Source organism: Dendrobium catenatum, unplaced genomic scaffold (genome assembly GCF_001605985.2).
Source record: "Dendrobium catenatum unplaced genomic scaffold, ASM160598v2 fragScaff_scaffold_1507, whole genome shotgun sequence".
NCBI classification, from domain to species: Eukaryota; Viridiplantae; Streptophyta; class Magnoliopsida; order Asparagales; family Orchidaceae; genus Dendrobium; species Dendrobium catenatum.
In genome coordinates this window covers 34,351-45,727 of record NW_021319969.1, presented here as the reverse complement: position 1 = coordinate 45,727, position 11,377 = coordinate 34,351, and the positions used below count along the sequence as shown (strand labels likewise).

The following is an 11,377-nucleotide window of genomic DNA, read 5'->3' as shown; positions in this document are numbered from 1 at the left end:
TGAAACATCTCGTTACTTTCATTAGTTGTTGCCATCATTAGGAATGTCTACCTGATTCTCATTTTTGGACAACAGATATAGTTAGGCCATCTGCCAACAAATTTTGAAGTTTGTTGTGGTGAATCTTGACTATTTGCTTCTTATTTTTGTCTCATTGCTTCTAAATTTAACATTTTTTATTTCTTGAGTTATTGTATCCTTGTTCATTAGATTTGCATAAATTGAGGGGATCTATTAAGTTTCTTCTCAAACTACTAATAAATGTTTGTTATTAATGTTTTTTTTTATTAAGGCTTCGTTTGGGACGTCTTTCTTACTGCTTCTCAAAAGTAGCTTTCTAGTACAAAAAAAAGCTGCTTTTAAGAAACAGTAAGAAAGTCCGTCCCAAACGAAGCCTTAGTTACCATATTTTAGACTTGTGTTTGATTTGCAGTAAGCTCTATCTATACAACATATATTATATCATCAAATAAGATTGCTTTCATTTAAAAATCACATGCTTCTCATAGCTTGGCTTGATTATACCCCGTTTATGATCATTTGATTCAGTAATTAAACAAGTTTGATTGTTTTTTTAAGTACCAGATTGTTAAATAAACAAATTTAAGAACTATGTATTTGACTCGTTTATGTTTATGAATAACATCGTTTAAAGCGCGTGAATAAATTTGGTACGGAGGTCAATAAGAAGATTGATTCATGTTCAATACAGAGATTGTCAGCAAGCCTATCTATAAATAATATTTGGAATTAAATACTTTCTTTGAAATTTGTTTTAATGTTTGTTTTTTATGTTATCACATAATTTTTAGTTTTATTTTAATAAATGATTCTTATTATATAAAAAAAATTAATTTCATTTTTTTTATATTTACTCTTTTTATTAGAATGAATTTATTCGATTTTTTCATGTTATAAAAAGAATCAATTTTCTGAGCACTTTTGTTTGTGAACAATCACTTGGTAACTCAGAAATAGTCGTTAGATATATTCGTGAATGGGCTCGTTTTGTAGCCCAACAATACTCGCTTGATATATTCACGAATATGCTCTTTGATAATTATTTGTTATGAGGCTTAATAAAGCTTATTTTTTAAGCTAATAAACCTCTAGATAATAAAGCTCGTTAATAGATCGATGAAACTTGTTTATTTAAAAGCTCAATAAGCACAAAATAAACGAATCAAACAAATTAAACATGATCATCTATCATTTTAATTAAACTAATCTCGAATACAAATATAAACTTTCAAATCAAGATTGAATAAATTGATAATAAACGTGTTCGAACATGAAGAGACACTTTTTCTCATTTGTAGCTCTATTTAGCTGGATATTCTCTCTCTCGCTAAGAGATCGATGGGGTCAAGGTGGGCTCCACGTGGTGAACAGCTACAGATTTATGTCTGCACTCCACACCGAATAAAAATTCCTCTCTCTCTCAAAACTAAGGATCCCTAAATAATATCCAAGTCTGTGATAGCTTGTATCTTTTGCCCATCTCAGTCTATTTATTTATTGATTTGTTATTATTATTATTATTATTATCTTCTATTACTTCTTTACTCTAACTTGAGAATATTTATATCAATTAATAAATATTAGTAATTGGGAACTTTGTGCTTAGCTTTAAAATGTTTACAATGACATTGGCTTATTAGAGTTATTAGAATATTATACTACAATATTAAAAATATTATAACTTTATACTGATATATGCTTAATATTTATTAGAAATATGTAGGATTAATTATTGAAATATACCTTCATTATTAAAATTATTTTTTTTTATTCTAATTTATTTTGTTGCTTTCTTCTCATCTTTTATATAGACATAATTGTATTAGCATCATAATCAACAAACTAAAGATGTAGTCTTTTATGTTTTTAATTATGCTATTAGAGCCATGCTCTAAGTCTTCGTCGTCTTATCGTCTCGAAGATCCTATGAGAATGAACGTTTATGTGTTAATTTCAAAAAAGATGTTAATTAACTCTGAATTTAAGGCTTCGTTTGGGGCAGCTTTTTTATTGCTTTGTAAAATTATTTTTTAGTAGAAAAAATTCTTGAAAGCAGATAAAAAATAATGATTTAAAATTGTTGCACTATATAAACTTTCGATATTTTTATCGAGCATTGTAAGTTTGTGGGTGGATGTTAGAGTTATTAAAATATTTCATTATCATATCAAAATTATTATATTTTTATAGAACTATTATTGTGGATATTTAATACTTATTAAAATTTTATAGTATTAGTTATTGAAATATTTCCTCACAATTAATCAAGTAAAGATATGACTAGTTTTCCCACTCGTGTCACCCATGTTTTAATGTAATTGTTCGGTTCAAATTGTGAACCGTTTAATAAGCAAATCGTGTTCAGGTTTTCGGGTTAAGGTTAATCGGGTCGGATATTTCAACCCGTCGATACACGGCCTTTGTCTCAACGAGCCAAGGACGACTGGTGGCCTCCTGGTCGACTACTGTACGAAGAAAGCCTTTAGCAGCTGGATTTTTCTCTCAACGCTCTCTACTCTCTGTCTCTCTCTCTCTATATCGTCCTTCTCTGCTCCGCTCTGTGCAAAAGAGAAAAAGAGAGGCGCGGGTTGGAAGGCGGTAGCGATCGCAAGTGAGCGGAAAAGGGGGCACATGCTATATCTTCGGTCCTTGTGTAGTCCATCACCTGACCTACATCGATTTCTAGGGTTTCTTCGTAGTCTCAGCCGTCAATCTATTCTCCCGCACCGATCTGCTTTCCTAAGGTGCTCCGGCGCCGGAGGATCTTCGAAATCTCAACTCGCTGTCCCGTGGATGTGAGATCTCTGGTTTTCTTGCCTCGGGATGGCGTCTTCTGAAGCTTCAGGGAAGACCAGTGGCGGAAATGGCCACGGAGATAGCCTCTCCTCGTCCTGCACAGATCGTCTGCCCACTGGGAAAGGTATGTCTCCCGCCATCCGCCGACACGGTCGACGCGTCTGTGTTGGTGATCGATCTTTCTGTCTTTTAAGTTTATGTTTTAAGGTTTAGGTCATGGCTTATGATTTTGTTACCAGAGACGGAGGAATCGCTCTACAACGAGCTCTGGCATGCTTGCGCCGGCCCGCTTGTTACGGTCCCGCGCCTGGGGGAGCGGGTGTTCTACTTCCCTCAGGGACATATAGAGCAGGTAGCTCGTTTTTTTTTTACCCTAGGACTTTGATTTCGTTTTGTGCTTGTTCCACTTGTTAGGCATTAATTATTGTGGTTGCTATTCTCGGGGCGGTGAACCAGGTGGAGGCATCGACTAACCAGGTGGCCGACCACCAGATGCCGGTGTACAACCTTCCCTCCAAGATACTCTGCCGTGTGATGAACCTTGAGTTGAAGGTATCCCCCATTTATATAGGCCTTCTTTCTCTGTAGAGCCAGTGTTTGTGTAGCTTTACACTTAATTGATGGAAGTTTTTACTGATGAGCAGGCTGAGCTTGATACTGATGAGGTTTATGCTCAGATAACGCTATTCCCTGAGCCAAATGTAAGTTATAGTTCGGCTTTCTACTGTTCTTAAATGTATCCCTTACCTGATGTGCAGTAATATATTAAGAGAGTAGATGTTCATGGATTTTTTTTTTTTTTCGCGTCTTGTTTGGTTTCAGCAAAATGAGCAGGCCCTTGAGAAGGATCCCCTGCTGTCACCTCCAGCAAAGCCTCATTCCCATTCATTTTGCAAAACTCTGACTGCTTCTGATACGAGTACACATGGAGGGTTTTCAGTTCTGAGGCGGCATGCCGATGAGTGTCTTCCTCCACTAGTATGGGATTTCAACTTTCCACTCATATATGATGCTCAAGCTGTTTTGATGATCCTCCTGTATGAGTTGATATCCATTGTTGTGCTTTTTATTTTTGTCAACTGATTTGATATGCTTGCTCTACTTCTCAGGACATGGGAAGGCAGCCTCCAACGCAGGAGCTTGTGGCAAAGGATTTACATGGAGTTGAGTGGCGCTTCCGCCATATTTTCCGAGGTGAGGACTCTATGCAAATGCATTGATTTTGATTGAAGGGCATTCCATGAGATGATTCAAGGACATCTTTATAGTATTATGCTATTATCATATAAATCACATGTTGGAGTTTGTTTAGCATTTTCCAGGTTGCATGCTGCCATTTTATCATTCACTTAATTCTTTCTTGTCTTGTATTCTCGCACAATCCATAATACTAAGATTATTTGAGTTCATCCTATATACAATTGTAAATATTGAGTAGTTTTGTTAAATGCTTTGTCTTCCAGGCCTCACATGTCAACCTAACCTTTCATATGTGTATCATTCATCACATGGAGAAAATATTTCATTACAATATATGTTGTACTCACAAAGATATAATTCAACTTTACTTTCATCATCCATTCAGATTCAACATCCTGTCATGATAATTCTGATCAATATCTACCTGATGTGACTACTTGAGAGTATTTGAATGATTATGCATTGTCATAATAATGTCTCGTTGACCTTCTTAAGCACCAATAAACACCTGGCTCCTTGTGTGCATGGTTGTTGTGTGTTACCGCATCCTTGAGTGACTGCCATTTGGTAATTAGTGTCCATCCTATAAGCACCATGTAACCTGATAGCCACGAATGCAAGTCTTTTCAACTAATGACTATATAGAGGTCTCTAACATTTTCGAAGGTTTTCGATTATTCTTTGATTTTTACTCATCTACTGCCTAGTCCTATTGCTAAATGGAGATATCCTGATCTTCTTCATCTTATATCTCTCCTTATCTCTGAAATCTTAAGAAATGCTCAACTTTGACCTTTCTCTATGGAGAATCATCTTCTAAGTTTTTTCCCCCCTCTTTTATCCATATAAAAGCCTTGTAACTGTCACGTGAAAAAATTATAGTGGAAAATTTTCTAAACCTTGATGTAATGGACTTAGCTCTTCAGATCAACATGCTATTAATCTTGGTGTTTTCTCTGCAATTGTGTATGTGCTTGCTTATTTAATCTCTCCTTGATTGTAAGTAGCTCAATTCAGTAATATATTGTTTCTAAAATCTGAATGTACCATGATCCACATATCTTTCTCAAGTATTTGGAATGTTGTTGCATTTGCAAGCGCACTACAGCATGAATCTCTTGTGGTGCTGGAAGAGAGTCGAGTTTGAGTGAGTTTGCCTCAATTTGAAATCGAAAACTCGATTTTGAGTTTATCCAAGTTTGATTCAAACTTAATAGTATAGAGTCTGAGTTGAGTAAGCCTAATTTCTTAATTTTAAAAGATTAACTTATCTTAATTTCTAAATGAATTATATTTATTCAAATATTGATATATAATTGTACTTAATTTTTAGAAAGTTATACATAGAGGGAGTATGTAGGTCTGAAGTATAAATATATTTAGATGTTATATATACTTATAGTATATATCTGAGTATTCATATATAATGTCAAGATATATAACTGTGCATTTTTAAATGAATTGAGTCGATCTTGTGTTGAATCAAACTAATTTCGAGTGATCCATACTCGAGTTGAGTCAAATCAATTTTGACTTCTAATTGATTAAAATTCTGGCAAGATTTATGTGAAGATTAAACAAAATTGCTAGTTCTACTTTTTTGGAGTCGCATCTCATATAATGGTATGAGCTATTTTGACATGGCAATGAGCTATTTTAAAAGTATTACAATTTAAAGAAAATTATAAATAATTTATTAATAAATCAATAATGTAAGAGTGAAAATATTGCGAGAGAAAAAAAAAAACAAAATACTTAATGTCTCATGATAGAATATTAGACTGCTTTAACATACTTGATGGTTAATGAAGGACAATTGAATTAGAAAATCTACCATCATTGTAAAGAAAATTATTTTGTTTGCAAATAAAAGTATCATGGTATTAAGCCATAACTTTTGGACAATATGCTGAACTTTGCATCTAAGGTTCAAAATACACAAAACCCTTTGTTGATAAGTCTCATATTAAGCAAGGTTAACTAGTTATCTTAAAAATCATCATCACCGTAATTTATAAGAATAGCGAGCTCCATCTTTGTTGTCTCTGAAACCATAATCTTTTTAATCACCTTCATCATTTAAATGGCATCTAGAAGTTTGTTGGGCCTAGATGAAGGCCATTAAATCTATCTTGAATGTTTTAGATTCCTTTATACACACCGGTAGCCCTCACAATGTTACTACAATCAAAAGGTAAAAAGAAAATAGTCCGATAATTAAATAGACTAAAGAATGTGTGTTATCTGCTATAGCACATAGTACACACATAACGCACACTATTATGTCTACCTGCACCTTGCTATGCTAATAGCTCAAGAGGTTTGCTTCACTATGCCACGAGCTATGCAATGTGCTATCAGTAAGCATGATCTTCTATCTCTTTAATAAATCTTGTTTCTATGAATCAAGTTTTGTAACTTATTCAACATTTCTTTTCTGTTTATCAATGCATTGAATATTCAAGATGCCTCATTAACTCGTTATTTACTGGGGACTTGTAATGTTTGCTGGAAGTAAGAAGCCACTGATACATTTTGAGGTACAGTTCATTGAAAGAAATCAGAATTAGTGGTGCTCCAGCATGCGCCTAATGGTTCCTGTTTTACTACTGTTAAACGCTTGATGTTGATTCTTTGTTGTTCTTTTAAAAATTTAATATACTTTGTTTTGAAGTAGACCTTTAACTATGACTTCTTGAAGTCTAAATTTGGAGATTGTATCCTTGTTTGGCTTTCACTTTTTTTTTTTTTTTAATTTCTTGAAAAATTCGCAGGTCAACCAAGAAGGCATCTACTTCAAAGCGGGTGGAGTGTCTTTGTAAGTTCTAAGAGGCTTGTTGCTGGTGATGCTTTTATTTTTCTGAGGTAAGCTATTATAATCTCAGCTTGTGGCATGTGTTATTAGATATGCTTTGATTCTATATTTGAATGGGAATTTTAGGGGAGCAAATGGAGAACTCCGCGTAGGTGTGAGAAGAGCAATGAGGCAGCAGACCAACATACCATCCTCAGTCATATCTAGCCATAGCATGCATCTTGGCGTCCTTGCTACTGCTTGGCATGCTATTTCCACAGGAACTTTGTTTACCGTGTACTACAAACCGAGGTGTCTGGCCTAAATTCAAAAAAAAAAATCGCGGTTTTATTCTTTATTTATTAATTAGTTTTTCTTTTTTTAATGGGCACCAAATGTAACAGGACAAGCCCTTCTGAGTTCATCATTCCATGTACTCAGTACATGGAATCTCTCAAGAACAACCATTCAATTGGGATGAGGTTCAAAATGAGGTTTGAAGGTGAAGAGGCCCCTGAGCAAAGGTATGACGGTACACTATACCACGAAATGCAATAAAATTGCAGAGTAAAATCCAGCTGGGTAAAATACCAATTTTTATATTTTCTGTGGTTCTCTTTGTAGGTTCACCGGTACGATAGTTGGAATGGGAGATGTTGATTCTAATTGTTGGCCTGGTTCAAAATGGAGATGCCTAAAGGTACAAGGATAAATATCTCCTATTTTTTGCTTGTATTTTGTGCATAGATCACCAACTCTATGGATGTAGGTACGCTGGGATGAAAATTCTTCTGTTCCTCGTCCTGAGAGAGTTTCCCCCTGGCAAATTGAACCTGCTTTGACCCCTCCGGTGAACCCTCTTCCTGTTCCAAGGCCCAAAAGACCTCGGGTGAATGTGATCCCCACATCTCCTGATTCTTCTGTCCTTACCAGAGAAGGTAGAAATGCTGAGATTTATTGTGCTTGTAAGTTTTAATTTTTCAGGTGGTTGCATTGATATCTTCATGTGATCTTAGGCAACTGTCATTTTTGTGGCTTTGCTTAGGGACATCTAAAGTGGCTGCAGACCCTTCCCTGGCACAAGGAATTGCAATGGAAGTGCAAGGAAAAGACGTTACAAGCACTAGAAAAAACTTCTCTGAGAGTAACTTGTCTGAATCTGTTTCAAAATCTATTATTTGGCCTGCAAGTCATGTTGAAGAGAAACACCTTGGTTCTTCCCAGAAAATGTTGGGTTTAGATAGTTGGATCCAAGTCAGTATGCATGAACCTTCTTATACTGACATGCTATCTGGATTGCAGACTCCTGATGACCTGCATCACTTTGGTATGCCATACTTTGAACATACATCTGCTGATGCAAAGATCCTGAAGAATTGTCTCTCCAGTCAGAAATGTGAACTCAACTGGCTTTCAGGAAATTTGTCTTTAATGCCATCTCATGCATACTTAAATCTTGAAGGAAATATGTCAACTAATACAACTGAGATAACTAATCATAGAAATCAAAATGATGGATTTTACCGGCTCGAAGGGCACCCAGTGATACATGGACTTGGTCCTGATCATAAGCCTCACACCTGTTTTACAAATCACCTGAAAACCCCATTAGCTGAAAACTTATTCCAGGCATGCTCACCAAAGCCACAGCCTTCCAAGGCATCCCTCATTGAAAATGAAAGGGCTAAAGAAAGTTGCAAGCTCTTTGGGGTTCATCTTAATGGCAATCTCGCCTCAGAACCTGTAATACCGAAGGTCAATATGCATCAAATACAAGAATTTCTTGGTCAGCCTGCTGTTGGATTGCCTCAACCATATCTTCCTGAATCTGACCAACTTTCAGAGCAGTCTAAAGGTGGAAAGTCAATTGATGCTACCTTAGCAGAGAAATGCCATCAATCACGACCTTCTAAAGATGTACAAAGCAAGCCTTCTCCCACTGCTTCAACGAGAAGCTGCACTAAGGTTTGCCTTTCTGTTTTACAATTAGCCATTTTGCATATTCATCTGTCAATGCTATTTCCAGTTGCTACCTACCTTCTATAGCTTTTATCAAATACTTGAGATAATAAGCTAAAATCTTTAGCTGTTATGATTTTTTCTACTATACTTAGAAAATACAAGTCATGTTTTATCTGAGCGAAGTCTCACCATTCAGTTTGTTTCAGGTTCATAAGCAGGGCATAGCTCTTGGGAGGTCAGTGGATCTCACCAGATTCAGCAGCTACATTGAACTAATTGCAGAGTTAGATAAGATGTTCGACTTTGGGGGTGAATTGAAATCTTCGAATAAAAACTGGATGATTGTTTATACAGACAACGAGGGTGATATGATGCTGGCTGGTGATGATCCATGGCAGTAAGTTGCCACTCTTCTCCTGCTTTCATTAAATGTGAACTCTTTCTGTTATTTAGCCCTAATCAATGCCTATTTCGTTCTAACCAGGGAGTTCTGTAGCATGGTTCGCAAGATTTACATATACACTAAAGAGGAGGTTCAGAAGATGAACCCTGGAACACTCAACCCAGTAGCTGATGACAAATTGCCTTCGCTGAAGGATAATAACATGGCTGAAAGGGAATCTAAGACTTCTCTGCCAACTTCAGAAACTACTGGGCGAAGTGATAAAACTGTTTCCTAGATAATGCAGTGTGAGTGCCTGGTTATTGTTGAATGCTGTCTTTTCTTTTGCTAAAGAAACAAACCAGAAACTTTTGTTAGGGAGAAACTGAATCGTTTACTGTGATTTGCACTGTATATAACGATTTATTATTCTGTGCGGAGTCCGGAGGGCGTTAGGCGATCAATAAAAATACGCCACGTCACCCCATTGCTGAGTACTAGACCTGTCAATTTCGGGTTACGGGTCGGATTCGGGTCAACCCGAAATTGACCCGGTATTATTCGGGTTCGGGTCGACCCGACCCGTTTTTTCAAACGGGTTGATTTTCTGGACCTGAAACCGACCCGCTTCGGGTTCGGGTCAACCCGACCCCACCTATTTCAGCCAAATCTCTCCGCGCGGACGTGAAGATTCGGGTTCGGGTCAACCCAAACCCGAAAATTTCAGGTCGGGTTCGGGTCGGGTATTCGGGTCGGGTCCAATATTGACAGGTCTACTGAGTACCCAGCTTGGTACCCCTCGATACCGGTGGGTACCCAGTGCTTAACCGGACGGTTCTCCCGTTCAGTGTCCGCACAGAATAATAGCTCGTATGTAAACACACTTGAAGAATTAGATAGTTTAGTTACAGGGGATGCATGCCTATACCTGAGTGATATTGCCAAAGGCCTGAGAACTTATCTCATTGAAGAATTTTTTTTTACTTCGTTTCTATAAATTTAATTAAATCTATGGCTTCATTTGCTGGTTCAAGGTTCCTCAGATTAGCACCAACTTAATCCGAAATATGCAGTTTCAATATTAATTTGGGGGTGGGTTAATAACTCAGGACAATCATAGCCATCTCTTTTAGCTTTTTAATTTGTTTTATTTTTGTTTTAATTTTTACTAAAATATACACAAAATTATTTTCTTTTGAATGTTTTCTTTTAGCGACTGACCGACATTTCATTGTAGGTTGTAAGAGTGGACGTGCAAAGGATCCATATGCCTAAAAGAAAACTTGGTATCCTTTTACTCTCTGCAGGTGGCCTATATTATGGTTGACTTTGTGGTAATCTGTTTAAGTCGGGTAAAATTATGGAATAGTGACCCTTATCTTTGCGGTAGGGTTCCTCCTCCCTTATTTAAAATGCAGTTTTGGGTTTAGCTTTGTCTACTACTACTAGCTTGATTTGTGAGTCATGTAAATAAGTCTCTTCTTTGTGCTTTGTAGAAGGTTAATTGCTGTGTTATAGCTATTGATTACCTTCACAACCATGTAAATAGCGCATCTCTCAAATATATAAATATATTATTAGGTTTCCTACTTTGCTAACAACATTTTTAGCACTGTAAGGCCAAGAAGAGCAGGTGGTCGGATATGTTGCTTTTTTCAGTAGGGTTATTTTGATTAGAATCAATCTAAAGTGCAAGTTTAATATGATTTGCTTAGCACATAATTTGATAAACACAATTATATTTCAAGATCTTATCTGGTTCTCTGCAGCAATTTTTCAGAATTCTATTAACTTCTAGTTTCCTACAACTGCCTATTGCATCTCTCAAAATGCTAAATTTAAAAACAAAATGATCGTTATAGATTTATTTTCATGTGGCTCATTTTATGGAGAAATTATTCTGTGCGGACGCCGGGCACAGCTCAACACCTGGATGCCGTGGAACTGAGTATCAGGACCGAGTGGTACCGAACATTACTGAGTCGCAGTTCAGTAAAAGGGTGATGTGGTGCTTTTTTATTTGTCTTTGGACGGCTTTGCACAGAATAATTCTTTCATTTTATGTGACTAGTTAAGGCTTCATTGGGGAAAACTTTCTATTTCTACAGCTGCTTTTAATATAAGATTCAGAAAAGTTTTCAGTAGAAAAACAGTGGCCAGAAGTTATCTTCTAGTTAAGCTTCATTGATCCATGTACAAACAGTTGAGAAAACTACTTTCAA

General features: G+C 36.4%; 1 protein-coding gene across 1 annotated transcript; it reads left to right on the top strand.

The window, feature by feature from the left end:
- Positions 1–2,514: 2,514 nt before the first annotated feature.
- Positions 2,515–10,923, top strand: LOC110112083 (auxin response factor 2). Its single transcript, XM_020844173.2, has 15 exons — positions 2,515–2,941; positions 3,057–3,169; positions 3,274–3,369; positions 3,462–3,518; positions 3,640–3,795; positions 3,927–4,011; positions 6,792–6,882; positions 6,959–7,123; positions 7,216–7,335; positions 7,436–7,511; positions 7,581–7,749; positions 7,857–8,776; positions 8,980–9,170; positions 9,258–9,463; positions 10,393–10,923. Exons 1-14 carry the CDS (start codon positions 2,845–2,847, stop codon positions 9,451–9,453), a joined length of 2,532 nt encoding a protein of 843 aa, XP_020699832.1. The 5' UTR covers positions 2,515–2,844; the 3' UTR covers positions 9,454–9,463; positions 10,393–10,923.
- The last annotated feature ends 454 nt before the right edge of the window (positions 10,924–11,377 follow it).